The following is an 18,361-nucleotide window of genomic DNA, read 5'->3' as shown; positions in this document are numbered from 1 at the left end:
GGTTGTGGGTTCGAATCCCATGCGTCGCGCACGCGTATATTTCGCGTGAAAAATCATGTAACTTTTGACTTTTGAGATCTCTCGGGAATTTAGAATATTTTTTTAATCAACTCCGGATTAAAAGTCCCGAATGATTAGTCCGGTTAGGTAACCGATATATATAAGTTTCCCGAAATAACGCTCGTTTCTCGTGCTCTGATCTTTTTTTTATAAATGTAAACCATTCGTAGCCCACATCATATTCTAGCTCTAGCTACACATCCACTACCTCGCCAATTCGCCATGGCTGATGCACCCCAATTCGAGAAGAAAGAACACAGCGGCGGCTCCGAGGGAGAAGCACGAGATGGCCTCACCCAGACGCCCACCACCCTCCCTATAAGAGAAGGGTGGTTCCTGCCGCTCTTCCGCCTGCAGGGCTGCTGGCTGACACCGCAGCGAGTCGAGAGCGTGAAGCTGGTGCAAGCCCAGTTCAACCCCCGCCCGGACGACGTCCTCCTCGTCACGTACCCCAAGTGCGGCACCACCTGGCTCAAGGCCCTCGCCTTCACCGTCGCCAACCGCTCCCGCCACCCCGTCGCCGGCGGCCACCACCCGCTGCTCAGCCACAACCCCCACGACCTCGTGCCGTTCCTCGAGCTCCCCGACCGGACCCTCTACCTGGTAGCGGAGCTCGAGGCGCTCCCCTCTCCGAGGCTGCTGTGCACGCACGTCCCGCCGGCGCTGCTGCCCCCAGGCACGCTGCCTCTCGGCTGCCGACGACTCGTGTACCTGTGCCGGGACCCAAAGGACGTGCTCGTGTCCACGTGGCACCACGCGCAAAACGCGCGGCTCATAGAGTTCGACAAGGCCTTTGAGTTGTTCTGCGAGGGGGTTTCCGTGTTCGGGCCTATCTGGGAGCACTGCCTAGGGTACTGGGATCTAAGCGTGAGAGAGCCCAACAATGTTCTCTTCCTCAAGTACGACGAGATGATGGCTCAACCTGCGAAGCACGTCAGGATGCTCGCCGAGTTCCTCGGCGTTCCCTTCACCGTCGAGGAGGAGAGCGACGGGGTCGTGGAGGAGGTGGTGAGGCTGTGCAGCTTCCAGAACCTCAGGGACCTGCCGGTGAACTCCGATGGGGTGGTGGCTGGTCGGATCGGTGCCATGCCGACCAAGAACTCCATGTTTTTCAGGAAGGGAAAGGTAGGGGATTGGGAGAACTACCTCACTGAGGAGATGGCTCGCAAGCTGGATTGCATCATTGAGGAGAAACTCAGAGGATCCGGCCTAACCTTTTCACAATCTGTTTGTCATAGTACTTAATTACCTTGTTGTTTGGGGTGCATTAAGATTTGGTTGGGACTGGTTTTAATTTGTAAGAGTTTGATTTATAGGGAAAGGACTGCTAGCGTACGTTTTCCAAAGAATAAATAACTATTTCAGTGCCTCAAAAATTGTGTCCAATAATGCCTCATGCTCGTGCCACAATGTCGGACATACTATAATGCATCGTGGATCGAAGTGAAAAAAGAACCAATTCACCTCATTCAATCCAAATACGTGTGCATTGTTGGGGAGTATGTGTGACGGCCGCGTGCCTGTATCCAATGCGTACCGGCAGATTATTGGCTTCATGCACTGTGTGCGACTTTTCAAATCAGGGCTAATTCATCTACAACGAGCACCATTTCTCAGTGAGGAAATTCACTATCTTGTAGGCGCACATCAGTGTTTCTGCAGGAGAGGCTCCCTCCAGGCAGTGAGACGGCCTCAAGAGCGCAACACAACAGCAATCAGCTTGCTCTCTGCTAAAACAAGGTAAAATGAGTTGGGGATATCAAATACAAGACCCTGAATACTAAAAGTTTGGCACGTACCTCCCGACTCCCGTATACATGGCTCAAAACAATTGAGATCACCTCATCGCAGCCCGATGAATGTGGCGCACGCAGCATGGACTCAGGAGCATCAAGAGCCCCCCCCATGGCCTGGGACCGGGACCCTGGAGAGCTTACCTCTGTCTACTCCACTCTTGGTTGTCTGGGAACACAGCACCAATCAGCAGGCACAAAATGGTCCCGTAAAACCTCATAGTTGGCTCAGCTGCCACAGCAGGCTTTGCCAGGATGGTGTGCGCACAGCACCATTGGTAGTTCTTGGTCTTGAGATGAAAGTACCAGCATTTCGTTCTTTTCCTTGAAGACCCAATGCTGTGCTGAAAGGGCAGTCTTCCCGCGCTCCAGGTGTCCGGCTTCCTGACAGACATAGGTCCAGTGATCAATGTAGCCTAATCTGGTACGATTCTCAGAACACAACAGTCTGCAGGTGGATAAACATCATTATATTGGATAACACAATCCAAGCGGATGCTAAAATATTTAGTAAACTCATGATGACCAGATTAAATACAATTACAAGAAAGTATTACCTTTATGTTGGAATGATCTCTTCAGTCATTCATCAACACACAACAACCGGTGCATCATAAATAGGAATGAACCTTTCAATCTCTCATGTTCTCTTACTTAATACTGAAAATGTCAGTACATCTGGCTTCATTCCCTTATCCAACATTTCTTGTAAAAGATCTTCGGCCTTAGCTGTTTCTCCCTGGCTGCAGTATCCATTTATAAGAGCTGTGTATGCGTAAACATCAGGAGCAAGTCCTTTTGTTAACATCTCATCGAACAATCCCCGAGCTTCATCTAGATATGCTGCTTTGCACTGCCCGCCAATTAATACTGTGTAATAGACTACATCAGGTCCAATTTCATTGTTTTTCATATTGCTCAGCCACGTCTTATGCTTTGCTCTAAGAAGAATACTCCTTGTTTCCTTAGCAATGTCCTGCCACCTTCGGTACAGAATCTCCTTTAGGTGGACATCCAATAGCACAGTGTATGCAACTACATCAGGCTTGATTCCAAAATTTATCATTTGATCAAACAAATCACATGCTTCTTTCAACCGGCCAACCTTGCAATAACCATTCATCAGTGCAGTGTATGCAATGACATCAGAAAGTCCTCGCTCAACCATATCATCGAACCATAAGCGAGCACTGTGCATATCTACCGTCTGACAATAAGCTGATATAAGTTTGCTGTAGGAAATTACATGAGGAACAACATTCTTTTCCAGCATCATGCTACATACACTTGAAGCCCCTTCTACTTTTCCATCTCTACAAAGGCCGCTTATCAATTTGAAACATGAAAACGGATCCGCCATATTTCCTTGTTTAGCAACCCTAAGGAAAAGCATGTAAGCATGGTCAGTCCAGCCTGAACGCAAATAACCACAAACCATAGAACTGTACATCACCTCAATATTATCTATCCCTTTTTCTTCTACTATATTAAATAACACCTCTGCTTCGCTCAGGTTGCCTCCTCTACAAAAACCAGCAATAACTACACCATAGGTGAGTGAATTAGGCTCCAACCCTTGGTCCATCATGTGCTCTAGAAGATCAAATACCTTCATAACAAGACCATTCCTGCTATATCCACTGGCCAATATGTTATATGTAACTACATCTGGTTTTATATTTGCCTTCAACATCTGCTCAAATGCTTGCCAAGCATTTTTCTGTTTCTCCTTTGAGACAGTAACCATTGATCAGGCATGTATAGTGTATTTTGTCTGGTGCCAAACCTTCAGCCATCATTTCATTCAGTAGCTGAACTGCTGCGTTCAAGTTCCCAAGCTTGCAATAAGCATCCATACCAATGTTATAAAGCACGCCATCAAAATGGAGTCCTAAACCTCTAAATTTCTGGAAGTACACAGTAACTTCAGATGTCATGCCTAATTTCCTGAGGCACTGTAGAAGATAGCCAACAATGTGACAATTTGTCTCAATGCCATGGGATACCATAGCTTAAACATGATGCCACGCCTTTTCTAGGTTACCCATTTTGCAATAACTACGAATGAGATAGCTATAACCATATTGATCAGGGGCAAATCCATGTTTGGTCTTGTTCTCCAAGACTTTTTCAGCCTTCTCCAGTTTCATTTCTTTGCATAGTCCATCAATTACCATGTTATAAGCCATGGCCTCAATTGGAACCCTCTCCTGGGTGATTTCTTGTAGAACAGTATATCTGCTTATCATGTTATAAGCAAGGTCATACTTTCCACAATCACAAAGACCAATTATAAATGACGAGTATCCGTGTACATCTGGTTTCACTCCCATTTCAATCATCCCAACCCACACTTGGAATGCTTCATTAGCCTTATTTGCTTGGAAAAGTGACCTGGTGACTATGTTTAATGAATGAGCATCCAGTGTCAACTGAAAGCACTTCATTTGATCATAAGTGGTGACAACCATATCCGATTCACCGCTCTGAGATACAAATTTGAGCAGAAAGTTGCAAGCCCAAATTGTTGGGACAAATCCAAGTCTGCAAAGGTGACAAAACTTCTCTATTGTTGCTTGTGCATCGTGGCATGTGCTGTATGCCTTGATTAAGCAATTGACTGCAAATGAGAGTACGTGAGAAGTGACACATGTTTTTCTGAGGTGATCAATGAGTGTCAAGATTTCAGGACTGCCACTATCAGTTGCCGAGATAACCTCACAGAAAAAGGATACCAGCATCTTCCCCTGGAATGAATGGGATAAAATTTGTATCATCTCTGAGTAGGTTGAGAAGTCATGGTGAAACCCAAGGCTATGTGTATCTTTAAAGTAGGCAAATGCAACAGCAGGCTTCCTCCTTAGGCAGCGGAGCGTCTGCACAACACTTTCAGAGCTTAGAGAATGGTGTCGTTTCCGGATAGGTTCATTATCAGGATCACAATTCAGCTTTTCATCACCGCTCGAGTCCTCTAACTGAACTGAAGAGGCGGATACAGAGAACTGGCCAGAAGAAACTTCCCAGGAGCTGTGCCTGAACCATTCAGCAGTGCATTTGGGCCGGTGCCACAGGAGCATTGAAGATATGAATCTTTCAGCTCTTCCTATCATGAACCATGATTGATAAAAGAAATATTCCTGCATCGAAAAAGAAATAGACAAATCTATCAAAAACTTTTAGATGGTTCCCATTACTCAACAGGCAAACATAACATTTTAACTTCAATGCTGATTGCAGATAATTGCTAAACCCAAGAGATGATTGGAAAAGAGACAATTTCTTGTGAATTTCTGTATCTCTATACAATAATGCTACAGTAAATCTGCTAAAACAGTTTAAACCACCAATCACAGGTAAGTATGCAAGCGGGACGACCTGTGCCACTCTGGCTGCAGTTCTTTCATGCGGGTCTTGCAGCACCCACCAGCTACAAATGTCCGCTAGGATTGCCAGTTGAACCTGCCAAGCCCAGCAGAGCCCACAAGCAGTCATCACTCATCAACCACAAGACAAATAGAAGGGAATTTCAAAACAACAACCACATTTGGACAAGCCAAATCACACTCCAAACTGGTAAGCTCTTGCTGACAGGTTTGACAAGTCAGTAAAATCATTCCTTTTTATCAGAACTGGAATCGGATAAACTTTACAAGGGGAATCGTATCACGGTTCCAACTGCAAATTCGTGCAAGAGCTCCTGCTCACAGGTTTGCCAAGTCAGAAATTCATTCTTTCTATCAGAACTGGAATCGAATAAACTCAAGTTCAAATTACAAGGAGAATCAAATCGCTGTTTCAACCGCAAACTGGCACATCTAGCAGGCAAACAAATTTAATCCTACAACCATTCCGGCAAGGTAGTGTAGGGAACTAGGGATCGTTATCTTACCAAAGAAGAAGAAATCAGCCCTCGACGAATTGATGAGCACTGCACGCCGGTGACGACGATGAGGTGTGCGGCCGCACTTCCAGAGTGCTGCGGCGGTGATGCAGGCAAGAGGTATTCGGCGCCTCGATTCCTCGCAGCCACAGCAAAGAAGAACCTCCCCGAGAACAGAACGAGCCGTCCAACTCCCAAGTGTGCTAGGACTACGTACTAGCGAAAGGAAGGAAGGAGGCAATCGTCTAGACCGAGGCTGGAGCGGCGCTGTGGCGTCGGTGGCGGACAGGCGGAGAGGACCAACGGGCGGGAGTGAAGGGCCGGCGGCGCTACGCTCGGCCGTGTGCGTGATGTCCGCGCCCTGGGGGCCGCGGGGGGACATGGGCATGGCCGGCCCACCTTTTTTTGGGCTTTGCGGGGGCGAGCTGATGCTGCTGGTCCACTTCAAAGCCCAAAGGAAAAGGAGCTCTCTCTCTTCAGCGGCCCATCGGACCACGCATAGGAAGGCTTGTCTGCTGGTGGATTTCGTGATGCATTTGCTGCCGGGAATTAAGAAATGACCTCGCGATCCACGCGTGCATTTGAGTATATATATAGTCGAAAATAGAAAAGAAAAAAAAAGGCTTGATTGATTCTTGCCGGCCACTACACCAGGCTGGCGCTCAATAATGGAACCGGGTTTGTCTTCGACCACCGCTCTTTTCCCGTCCAACAACACCACTAAGCTCTCCAACCCTCTCTTCCTGCCTGCCATGGCTCAAGCTCAGACTGAGACCAACCATGGCGGCCCAGAGGAGGGTGAGAGCCTCACATCCAGGCTTCCGACCAGAGAAGGATGGTGGAAACCGTTCGTCTTCTTCCAAGGCTTCTGGCTCACGCCCGAAGTGGCCAGGAGCACCGTGCTCGTGCAAGCCCAGTTCCGGCCACGCGCCGACGACATCATCCTCGCCACATACCCAAAGTGCGGCACCACCTGGCTCAAGGCCCTCGCGTTCACAGTTGCCAACCGCTCCCGGCACCTTGTCGCTAGCCATGGCCACCCCGTGCTCACCAGCCATCCTCAGGATCTCGTACCATTCCTGGAGGTGCCTCACCGGGAGCTCCACCCTATCGATGAGCTTGAGGCGCTCCCGTCCCCGAGACTCCTCAGCACGCACCTCCCGTGCACATTGCTACCCTCAGGCGCATCAACCCTTGGTTGCCGGATCGTGTACCTGTGCCGGGAGCCCAAGGACGTCCTTGTGTCCACGTGGCACTTCATGAACAAGGTGCGCAAGGATTTCCACATAGATTTGGGTAAGGCTTTCGAGTTCTTTTGCGAAGGGGTCTCTCTCGGTGGGCCTTTCTGGGAGCATTTCCTTGGGTATTGGAAGTGGAGCATGGAAGAGCCGGGAAGAGTTCTTTTCTTGAAGTACGATGAGATGATGGCTAACCCTGCTGAGCATGTGAAGATGCTCGCTGAGTTTCTTGGTGTTCCATTCACTGAGGAGGAGGAGAGTGCTGGAGTGGTGGAGGAGGTGGTGAGGCTGTGCAGCTTCGAGAACCTCAAGAGCCTGCCGGTAAACTCCACGGGAGTGTCTGATCGGGTTGGCGGGCTGCCGATGGAGAACGCTTCGTTTTTCAGGTCTGGGAAGGTTGGGGATTGGAAGAACCACTTGACGGAAGAGATGGCGAGGAAGCTGGACTGCATCGTTGAGGAGAAACTGAAAGGATCTGGGCTCTCCTTTTGACATGGTGGGAATCGTGCGTCGCCGGTGAATGCCTGCTGCATGTGCATTTGATTTTCCGAACACATATGTACCTACATTCCAGGTTGCTTTGCGTCCGAGCCCGACTACGTGTATGCTTGTGCACTTACGGTAAGAGTGTGCCTTGATTTCCTTTAATAAGATATCAACAAGAACTCCGTGTGCGTCGATTATAATTTCATAAGACAGTATTGCGTGCTTCCTTCCGTAATTGAGTGCTCGTGCAATTGCGTTGAATAGATATTTGCTGCTTACGCGCTGGGCTCGTATCCACCACATCCATCCTGAGTTATCAACAATCTGACTGGAATCACTGGATTGTACTTTTATTTGTACCACTCAAAAAAACGAACTGAATTGTACACTCTCGTGTTAGGCACTAAAATTTAGCACCTGTCACATCGGATGTTTGGATGCTAATTAGAAGTATTAAACATAAGCTAATTACAAAACTAATTGCATAGATGGAGTCTAATTTGCGAGATGAATCTATTAAGCCTAATTAGTCCATGATTTGACAATGTGATGCTACAGTAACTATTTGATAATGATGGATTAATTAGGCTTAATAGATTCGTCTCACGAATTAGCATAGGGTTCTGCAATTAGTTTTATAATTAATTTATATTTAATCCTTCTAATTAGCATCCAAACATGTGACACTGCTAAAATTTAAGCGCTCGGTATCCAGACAGAACCAGAATGCACGCGAGTATTGTGGGCTTCAGAGGCGACGGGCTGACTGAAGTAGGCCTATGGATGGGTCCACTTGATCGAGATTTCTGTTTTTCGCCGCGGCCTACCTACCGGCCCAAGCCAGGTTCCACCTAGGCCCGTCCTCTGTGTGTGGATGGATGATGCCTCGCCACGCCAATACGCCATGCCCACTTCACTTGCCGCTCAGCTTGAATGCGATCTCGTAACCACCGTATCGTCGTGACCGACATTTGCTGCCGGCAATTCGTGCACTTGGAAAAGAGCTCGTGTTCTACGCGTGCAATTCTATATAGTCACACGAAGGCTGGTGCTACTGAGCCGTCGTCTGGTAGGAGTACATATATCAGCAGCCATCGTACATCGAGATTCCATGATCAGTTATGTTTTAGCTAGCGTGCTCAGCCCGGGTTGCTCGTGCAGCAAGCACCTCGAGCTGTCTCACCGTGACCTTCACCACAACATGGAGGAACATCCCTGTTAGCAAATTTCCATTGAAAATTTTATATCCGATTAATTTTTTTTGAAAAAAATTGAATTGTTGGCCTTTCCCCTTAACAATGAAAAAAATGAATTCATGGTTCCACCCCCGGTGACATCTTGTTGGCCGCCACAAGCAATGTCTCTAGCGAGTGTAATGTCATCCTTAATGATGACCCCTCGTATACAGAGGAACGGGTTGGGCTGCCGACATCATGATTATACCATATAGAAAACATGCCCCCACGCGCTCCCCTCCTGACGACGGCAACCGCACCACCGCAGCCTAGGCTCGTCCGCAGCCCCCACTTCGAATCCAATCGCAGCCTGGCCGGCCACTCCAGCCGCCCCCACCCCATCGCCCAAGCCAATCGCAGATCCGGCCGCCCTACATAGGGCCGGCCCTGGCGGGGGGCAGGGGGGCCAGGCCCCCAAATCCTAGGGGCCCACCCCAGGTCACAGCAACATAGGCCTGAACACCTGGTTAGGATTAGGACAGGAAGAAAGGCAACGTAGGCCTGGTTAGGATTAGGACTAACGAATGCAGCGCAAATAGAAACTCCAACTCGTACATGTGGGTCGCGAAACTCGTACGCGTGCATCAGTGAGTCGTCCAGGGGGCCCGTTGAAAGTCCGAAACTCATACGCGTGCATGAGTGCGTCGTCCAAGGGGCCGCCGCCAAAACTCGACTGGTACGCTGCCGCCAAAACTCGAGTTCTCGTGCGCGTCGTCCAGGGGGCCACCGCCAAAACTCGTACGCGACGCGGCGTGCCGTCGTCTAGGGGGCCGCTGTCAAAACTCATACGCCATCGTCCAAGGATCTGCGCCGCCATCCAAGATTCTAGGTACGGTACTCGTCGTTGTATAAGTGTGCGCACACAACTCGGTCGGGCGATCGTTGTTCCTAACCAATTTGTGGTGTATGTGTGTGTATGCAGTTGACCAATCCGCGTGTTGCTTGCGGACCTTGCGGTTAGCGCCAATTAGATTATATGATCAGGTGATTCGATTGCCAATTCCCCAATTATCTATACCATTAATTATTAATTATTCTAATGTCTGAATTACTTACCGACTCTTATTTACTGTGCCTGTGACTGTCGCATCGGCTGAAAGAAGCTTCTCAAAGTTGAAGTTACTGAGGAACTATTTCAGGTCAACAATGACTCAGGAGAGGTTAAATGGTTTGGCAACATTATGTATCGAGAATAAATTGTTGGATGAGATTAACATCAACCTTATCATAAGTGACATTGCATCGAGGAATGTTAGTAGAAACTTTTAAGGTAATATGTATAAATAAGTTGATATGAATATTACTTTTAGATACATTTAAATATTTATTAGTAACATTTCATATATATTTGTATAATGTTTATATCAAAGGGTTCCAAGTTTTACTTTCATCCCGGGCCTCCCAAATCTTGAGACCGGCCCTGGCCCTACAACCATGCACAGAGCCCAAGGTCAACGCCAAGATCCAGGTGAGTGCTCCGCAGTTTCCATCGGAAGGAGGCTGGAGCCGCTCTCCCCCGGTACGCCGCACTTACGCACAGGTCCTCAGAGGATCCACCGACGAGGATTCAAGCCAGGCACGGCGACCTCGAAGGGGGAGCTCTGCCATTATTGTGTCCCCTCGGAGCAGTTACTCCCTCTCCCGTCGTAGATCTCCCAAGCCCAACCACCGCCACTCCGCCAGTCAAGTCGCGGCTGAGGTGACGGGCGCGCGGTGCAAGGCGGCCATCTTTACTCCTCACCAAGACGCCGGATGGAAGACGGTCAGGCCGCCGTTTTGGTGGAGAAAGGAGAAGCATTCAAGCCTCACGTAGAGTCCCAACGAAAGCAGAGCTGCACCGTGTCCTCCTCATCCACAACACCGCTCTCGCCCCCCAATAACAGGCAGCTCTGGGCCTGTGCGCCTTCTGCGACATCACCGACGACCGCTGCTTCATCTGCCTCGCCGCCAACCACCGCACCGCCGAGTGTCGAGACCCAGTACGCTGCTTCCACTGTCATCGCTCTAGCCACCGTGTGCGCGACTGCAGCAATAAGTACCGCACGCCAAGGGATTCCTCCTCCGCATGCCGGTGGGCAACCGTCCTCCGGATCGAGCCGATAGACCAAAACTGGCGACCCGTCAAGCTCCTCCTCCCCTACCGCCGCTGACTGCATCGACGACAATGTCAAGACTCGGCGACCCCGCGACGCGACTGGAGCAGGCGGACTGCCTCATCCAGGCCAAGGGTGACATCGACGCCGACCCGCGAGAGGGGATGCGACGGTGGTGGTAACCTGGGCGGTGCGAGGCCCTGAACCAGTGCAGCTGCAGGACATCGAGAAGGCCGTCAAGGATGACTTCAGCCTGCGCTACGGAGAGGTGACCGTCTCACGCCACTTTCCTGAAGCTTTCTTAATCAAATTCAAGCATGTGCATCATTGCACAGCGGCGCTCCAAAAAGGCAAAGCCATAGGCCCCGGCGTGGAGGTTCACTTCACCAAATGGAGGAGCCTCCGCGACGCAGAGGGGGTCGCGCTGCTGTTTCGTGTCAAACTCCACCTCGGCGGTGTGCCCATGCACGCTTGGAGAGCTGACATTGTGGAGCGCCTCATCGGCAGCCACCGCGCCTTGGAAGCAATCAACGCAAACTTGGACCGGCTGGAGGAGACCAAGACCATCAACATGTGGGCATGGACTGTGAATCCAAGCACTATCCCTAAGTGTGTCTGGCTAACCTTCACCGGCCGGGTGCGCGACGCCGGGGTGGAGTCTGTGTTGGTGTCATAGACGCCACCGGAGCACTGGTAGAGGGGAGTCAAGCACTGCATCATCATCCATCTGGAGGAGATCCAGGACTACACGCTGGCTTTGGTAAACCTCAACGACAGGACCTCCTGCACGCCAGCGATTCGCCGCCTCCCGCCATGGCACCTTGGCTGCATCGATGGGGAAACCGTGCCATGCTGGGTCGTGGAACGCACCGCTCACCAACGCTCACCACCGCATTCTAACTAGAAGCGACCTGGTCGAAACAGCAAGGCAGAAGACGATCGCCGGCGTGGAAGCAGAGATGACCGCGACCGGCGCCACGGCTACAACAACGACCACCTGGGCCGCAGCAATGTATGGCGCCGGCGCAAGGATGACGACGACGACCATGACGGTCATGACCACGGCGAGCGCTCTCGCCGCAGCCAAGACACGTGGAAGGCAGGCGGCGACACTTACCGTGAGCGCTCGCGCTCGCCCAGGCGTTCCAACTGGGCGGGAGGGAGCAGACACAACAGGCGCCACCACCTGAAAGAGAGCAACGGCCTCTGCACCAGCCCACCACATCAACTGCCTAAGCTCGGTGCCCTCCGCGACACACAGGTGATCGAGCTCCAGTTTTTGTTTGCTAACCAGACATCCACGCTCCAAGAAGCGGCCAGAAACTACCTACGCCGACAACAGGGACTGACAGCCACAGAGCTCCCACCCCTGCGCGACCTCCTCCTCGACTACATCGACAAGGCGTCGGCCCTTGCGGATAGGCTCCCCCTTCACGAGACTGAAGCCTGGTCCAAAGAGCGTCTCCCCGAGCCAAAGCAGAAGGAGCCGCCAATGGTGAAATTTGCTGACGCGTTTGCGCGCATCCTGGAATCGCTCCCACCTGAGCAACCTACCCACGATGCTGCCAAAGCGATCTCCATCCAGAAGGTTGATGGGGCTCTCCAAGATTTCCAGGTGCAAGCTGACAGACTAAGCCAGGACACGTTCCTTCTCCAGTCCTCGCTGCCCATGTCATCTCCACTGGTCCAGAGCTCCCCTTACTTGTCCTGTGTTTCTCAGATGTCACCAGTTCAAGTAGCAGAAGGCCAACCTGATGGCTCCAACACCAACGTGACCACAGCACTGATCCTGCGACAGCGAGCCGCCAGAACGATGACACACTCATCGCGACCCTCTTTACCAGGCCGGAGACACTCCTTCAGGATGAAGAACAACCCCTACAGCACCTGATCCCGCCGGCGCAGGAGGGTTCCACCAAGCGCCACCATCCATGCTGACTCTTCGACATGACAGCGGTACGTCGCAGCGCGCGGCTCTCTGCTCGTCGGCCGATGCCAACCATTCAGCGCGCGCAACATAACCTGTGTCGTAAGCTCTGCTTGCTAAATGATGATCTGCAGCCCGTCGAGGCTACCCTACAGGAGTATCTGACGATGTTTCAAGGACCGCTCCCTCAAGACGTGATCAAGGCGCTCACGGCGGCATTCAACCTTGCAGAAGCACATGCGGAAGTCCTAGATGAAGCAAGCACGCTGGTGGTAGGAGATGCCATTGACGATGTCCAGGAGGCTGTCAACGCAATGCAGGCAGAGCTCCAAGTTGCCACTTAGCTGCAACGCAACTGCGCCATCCAGAGTCTCTATTTTGTTATGTTATTAGTGTCTCCAGAACCTCGGTGCAGTTCACGACGTCACTGCAATTTCATTCAGTCCACCAGAGACTGCTTCTTCAATTGGGTTGTAACCTTTATGCCACAGCACTGTCAAGACTGCGCTACATCTACTGTATTAGCTACCCTTCAATTGTTCTCCCAATTGCACCTGCGTGTTTTCTTGATGCGGAGCCAGGATCTGCTGCTGCACGTGTATGCTTCAGCACTGTCAAAATTGCGTGTTTCTCTATTGATGAAACAGGGTGATTACTTGGGCCTATGGGCTACGCTGCTCTCAACGACGAATTGCAGCTGCCTTACCACCAGGAGAGAAGCATACAACTCTAGCAATGTCACAAACAAACATTGAAATCTTATGCTGGAACATATGGGGACTAAACATGAGAGCTAGAAGAGACACCGTCAGTGAGACAATCGCAACAACCTTGTGCCACATCGCCTGCCTCCAAGAAACTAAGCTAAGAGAAATCGACTAATTCACGGTCGCGTACTTGGGAGGGCATCGGCTCGACAACTACACGTATAAGCTAGCGGGAGGCCTCAGTGACACTCGGGAGGCATCCTCCTCCTATGGAACACCAACCACATTGAGTTGTCAGACGTGGTAATAGGACAGCACCATATCACGGCAACAGTTAAAATGAAAGAAACGTCCAATAGCTTCGTCCTAACGTTGTTTATGGCCTGACTAGAGCTAGTAGGAAAAGAGATTTCCTCGCCGAGTTGCAATCATTAAAGCTAGGGAACAGCTCCCAATGGCTAGTCCTAGGTGATTTTAATCTCATCTACAAAGCGAGCGACAAGAACAACAGTACACTTGAACCAGAACCACATGACCATGTTTAGAGACACTCTGGACGCCTGTGACCTACATGAGATTCACCTCCAAAATAGAAAGTTCACGTGGAGCAATGAGAGAAGAAACCCCACTCTTGTTAAACTAGAGTATTTGCCAATGAGCAATGGGAATAGGCATTCACCAATCATACTCTGCAGGCCCTATCCACTTCACTATCCGACCATTGCCCACTCTTGCTGTCCAACCAGTGTGGCCCGAGACGTCCAAAATCGTTCAAATTTGAAAATTTCTGGACTAAACTCCCAGGATTTAAGGAGATAGTCGCCCGAGCATGGAACGCACCAACTACACATGTTGAGCCTTTCCACAGATTATATCACAAGCTGCACGATACGGCCGTCACTCTACGGGAGTGGTCAAATAGTCTCATACCTGATGCTAAAATGCAACTTTTCATGGCCCTTGAGATTATTCTAAGACTCGACATAGCGCAAGAGCAGCATGCACTATCCGATGAAGAACACCTCCTACGCAGCCACCTAAAGACTAGAGCATTGGGTCTCGCTACCATCGAACAAGCGCGAAAGAACCAAGCGAGCAGAATGAACAACCTAAAATTGGGAGATGCAAGCAAACGTTTTTTCCACCGCCGGGTCAATTCCACGCGCCAGAAAAACTTCATGCAAAGACTAAAAGGGGGCTTAGGATGGGCATGGACACATGAGGAAAAAGCAATTGAGATCCAAAACTTCTTTAATACCGCCATGCAACGTCCACAGCCGAGACAGGCTAATTTCAATTGGAACAACCTGCGAATTAGCAACCATGACCTGTCCTCGCTAGACTCACCTTTTTTAGAGGAGGAAATCAAAAGAGCCATCGATAAGTTGCCGAGTGATAGAGCTCTAGGACCAGGTTCACTGGATGCTTCCTTAAGTCATGTTGGGAGATAATCAAGAAAGATGTAATGGTGGCGGCAAATGCTTTTTATTCACTACGTTGCAACAGCCTAGGGCTCATAAATTCAGCAAATATCATACTGTTGCCAAAGAAGGAAGGGGCTGACCCCGTCCAAGATTTCAGGCCCATTAGCCTAATTCCTTCCTTCATCAAAATCATTACTAAAGCACTGGCACTAAGGCTTCAATCGCATATGAACTCAATTGTTTCCAAATGCCAGAGTGCATTCATCAAGAACAGGAGCATACACGATAATTTTATGTCACGATAATTTTATGTTGGTGCGCAACATGGCCAGACGATATCATCGCAACAAAGTGTCGGCAATATTCCTTAAATTGGACATTGCAAAGGCGTTCGACTCTGTTAGGTGGGATTATCTCTTGACCCTCATGCAACACCTTGGTTTCCCGACGCGTTGGTGCAACTGGATCGCGGCGTTACTCGCGACATCCTCCTCCAGAGTCTTCCTAAATGGTGTACCAAATCAGCCACTCAAGCATGGTAGGGGTCTCAGACAAGCCGACCCCCTCTCGTCGCTCCTCTTTGTCATAGCAATCGACCCACTGCAGAGGCTACTTCAACTGGCAATGGATATGGGCATCTTCTTCAAGCTGCGTGGATGTGGCCCCTCTTGTAGGATATCATTGTACGCGGATGATGCGGCGCTGTTTATTGCACCTAGGAAGGAAGAGATAGATGTACTTGTTAACATCCTGAACTTGTTTGGCGAGGTGACGGGGCTCAAATCAAACTTCCAGAAATCAACTACACTGCCCATCCGTTGTCAAGGAATACAACTAACCGAAGTGCTGCAAAACCTCTCTGCAAAGATTGGCACCTTCCCTATCAAATACTTGGGTCTACCGCTCTCTACGACACGGTTAAAGGCGGTGCATTTTCAGCCATTAGTAGACAAGGAAATTGGCAAACTGAGCAGTTCGAGTGCTAGAAATATGACACCAGCTAGGAGACTGCCGCTTGTCAAGTCAGTGTTAACCACCCAACCCATTTATCTTCTCACAGCTCTAAATGCACCGAAGGAGATCATGAAGATTATTGATGTTAAGAGGAAGAAATTCCTTTAGGCTAGCAGTGAAAACTTAACCGGTGGAAAATGCAAAATCAACTGGATTCGAATGGCCAGACACAATAAAGGAGGTGGACTAGGAGTGCTACGCATGGTGAAATTTTCCATGGCTCTACGTTTACGCTGGCTATGGCAACAATGGACAAATGAGGGTACACCTTGGGATGACGGCGACGTCCGCTGCACACAAGTTGACCGTAAGCTCTTCGTGGCAGCCACAGCTTTAACAATTGGTGACGGCAACAAAATATCCTTCTGGGACAATGGATGGATAGACGGCCAAAGGCCAAGAGACATGGCGCCGAACCTTTTTGCCATATCAAGAAGAAAAAATAGAACACTGCGCGATGCTCTCACCGATGATGCTTGGATCCCTGACTTATACCTCCTTCACCATGGTCTCTCCGTAACACACTTCATAACACACTTCATAGAGTACCACAGGCTATGGATGGTAGTGAGCCAGGTACAACTCACGCCGGGAGTCCAGGACACCATACTGTGGAAGTTGACGGTAGATGGGCGGTACAACACACAATCAGCATACCGAGCACAGTTCTTTAGATCCACGACAACTAATTTCAAGGCACTCATTTGGAAACAGTGGGCACCATCAAAGTGCAAGTTCTTCAGCTGGCTGGCCATTCAAGATATAATCTAGATGGCGGATCGACTGATGCACTGGGGATGGTCGAGTAGTCCACGTCGCATTCTCCGTGACGTGGCTCAGGAGACTGGAATTCACCTGTTCACTCAATGTAGTTTCACGAGGACTATTTGGTCGCGGGTGAGTGTATGGACAAAGTGCGACACCTTGGACCCAAACTGTTGGATTTCGCATGACACGCTCCACGACTGGTGGTCAACTTTAGCGGGCGGGCAAGTCGTCGATGCGAAAGGCTTGAGAACACTGATCATCCTCGTGTTGTGGGAGATATGGAAGAAGCGCAATGCACGGATTTTCCAATGCCAGGAACAATCACTTAACTGATTAGTGGACAAGATAAAAGAGGAGGCAAATACATGGGTCGCAGCAAGGAGCTAAACACCTAGGGCAGTTAATAGAGGTCGTGAGGCGTGCTTAATTGTTCGTTGTGTCGCCCCGTTTCCGTTCCCCTGGGTCCTAGCCGGGGATGTGAGTGTACGTAACTTCATTTTATTTTGCCCACCAGGCTTTCCTCTTATTAATATAGCAGCAGCTCTCCTGCTGGCTCTCTTCCAAAAAAATGATTGTACCATGATGACACCTACAAAACACAATGCACAACAACTCCCGCCACACATCATGATTTTGCATTTGGAAAATCCAAATCATAACAAAAAAATGATTTTACATTTGGTTAGAGTACATGAGTAAGCATCCAACGGATTTGGGTTCAACTTTCCCTAGTGATTTCGGTAAGTATAGAGGAATGGAACATGTGTTTTTAACTTATACCACACAACTTCCATATATAATAGTTCTAAAAGGTTTGTAGACATTTTATAATTTTTACTGGAGATAGAACTTGACTTATTTTTAAATATGAAAAATGACAAATTAAAATATTTTGCGAACTACCCGTGGATGTTCTAAACTGTTTCACTACTACAAAACACAGATATTGCAACACACTCCTGGAGTGTAACATATTCATGAATGTGTTACAAAGAAGTTTCATAGTAACACAAGGCTAAGTGTTATAAATGAGGACAGTAACACATACCGCTTGTTTTGAAAAAACGTGTTACAGACAACAACAATTATAGTAACACAAAATTGATGTTACAGTGAAAATGTTACAAAAGGTAGTATGTTAGTATGTTGTAACACATAATCAGAACACATGAAATGTGTTACAAATACATATTCTATAGTAACACAAAATAATATTACAGCTAAAGTGTTACAAAAGAAATATATAATGTCGATGTTTCATCCATATATAAAGGTCTGTTACCATTTCCTATTATCACACGGGTAAATACATAGAAGAACCTTTTTACTCAATAATGAAAGATTAAGCAATAGAGTAAAAATATTACATACTCTCAATTAGATAATATAGGGTGTGGGGATAAAATCTATCACCAATAAATTGGTCATTATCAGTGGATATTGATGAGATATGTGATATTTGAAAAAAAAACTAGACATATAATTAATCTTGAGGAACTAGTGCAATAGTGCACCTAAATAGTCTTAGGGGGTGTTTGGCAGCACTCCACTCTAAGAAAATTAGCTCCACTCCATCGACTCAAATAAACTCGCAGCCAAACACGTCTAGCTCCACCAACTCCAGCTCCAGAAAAAAGGTGAAGCAGGGGTCAGATCCACATTTTTTGGAGTACCTCAAGGGCTGCTCCAAAAACTCCATTTTCAGATCTCCTCATGAAGTTGGTGGGTATTACCCA

At 48.9% G+C, this 18,361-nt stretch overlaps 3 protein-coding genes and 1 pseudogene across 3 annotated transcripts; 3 read left to right on the top strand and 1 right to left on the bottom strand.

Moving 5' to 3' along the window:
* The first annotated feature begins 140 nt into the window (after nucleotides 1–140).
* Nucleotides 141–1,436, top strand: LOC117860666 (cytosolic sulfotransferase 5). The gene has a single exon (XM_034744041.2). The coding sequence runs from the start codon at nucleotides 283–285 to the stop codon at nucleotides 1,303–1,305; it is 1,023 nt and encodes a 340-aa protein (XP_034599932.1). The 5' UTR covers nucleotides 141–282; the 3' UTR covers nucleotides 1,306–1,436.
* Nucleotides 1,422–6,272, bottom strand: LOC117860663 (uncharacterized; annotated as a pseudogene).
* A 97-nt stretch (nucleotides 6,273–6,369) lies between these two features.
* Nucleotides 6,370–7,692, top strand: LOC117862061 (cytosolic sulfotransferase 5). The gene has a single exon (XM_034745575.2). It carries the CDS (start codon nucleotides 6,402–6,404, stop codon nucleotides 7,461–7,463), a length of 1,062 nt encoding a protein of 353 aa, XP_034601466.1. The 5' UTR covers nucleotides 6,370–6,401; the 3' UTR covers nucleotides 7,464–7,692.
* A 2,146-nt stretch (nucleotides 7,693–9,838) lies between these two features.
* LOC117861932 (uncharacterized) lies at nucleotides 9,839–13,260 on the top strand. Its single transcript, XM_034745446.2, has 5 exons — nucleotides 9,839–9,943; nucleotides 10,576–10,671; nucleotides 11,006–11,452; nucleotides 11,690–12,741; nucleotides 12,847–13,260. Exons 1-4 carry the CDS (start codon nucleotides 9,839–9,841, stop codon nucleotides 12,674–12,676), a joined length of 1,635 nt encoding a protein of 544 aa, XP_034601337.1. The 3' UTR covers nucleotides 12,677–12,741; nucleotides 12,847–13,260.
* Nucleotides 13,261–18,361: the final 5,101 nt, after the last annotated feature.

This window comes from Setaria viridis, chromosome 6 (genome assembly GCF_005286985.2).
Source record: "Setaria viridis chromosome 6, Setaria_viridis_v4.0, whole genome shotgun sequence".
Lineage (NCBI taxonomy): Eukaryota > Viridiplantae > Streptophyta > Magnoliopsida > Poales > Poaceae > Setaria > Setaria viridis.
Note: the sequence above shows the minus strand (reverse complement) of the source record. Positions and strands in the feature narration are given on the sequence as shown.

What these genes read in the sequence shown, in the direction of transcription:
- LOC117862061 (XM_034745575.2), top strand. Translation starts at nt 6,402, where the DNA reads ATGGAACCGGGTTTGTCTTCGACCACCGCTCTTTTCCCGTCCAACAAC.
- LOC117861932 (XM_034745446.2), top strand. Translation starts at nt 9,839, where the DNA reads ATGACTCAGGAGAGGTTAAATGGTTTGGCAACATTATGTATCGAGAAT. An exon ending in CCGCCGAGTGTCGAGACCCA is followed by an intron (nt 10,672 to 11,005) that starts GTACGCTGCTTC and finishes GTGCAGCTGCAG; the next exon opens with GACATCGAGAAGGCCGTCAA. An exon ending in CCGGGGTGGAGTCTGTGTTG is followed by an intron (nt 11,453 to 11,689) that starts GTGTCATAGACG and finishes CATTCTAACTAG; the next exon opens with AAGCGACCTGGTCGAAACAG.
- LOC117860666 (XM_034744041.2), top strand. Translation starts at nt 283, where the DNA reads ATGGCTGATGCACCCCAATTCGAGAAGAAAGAACACAGCGGCGGCTCC.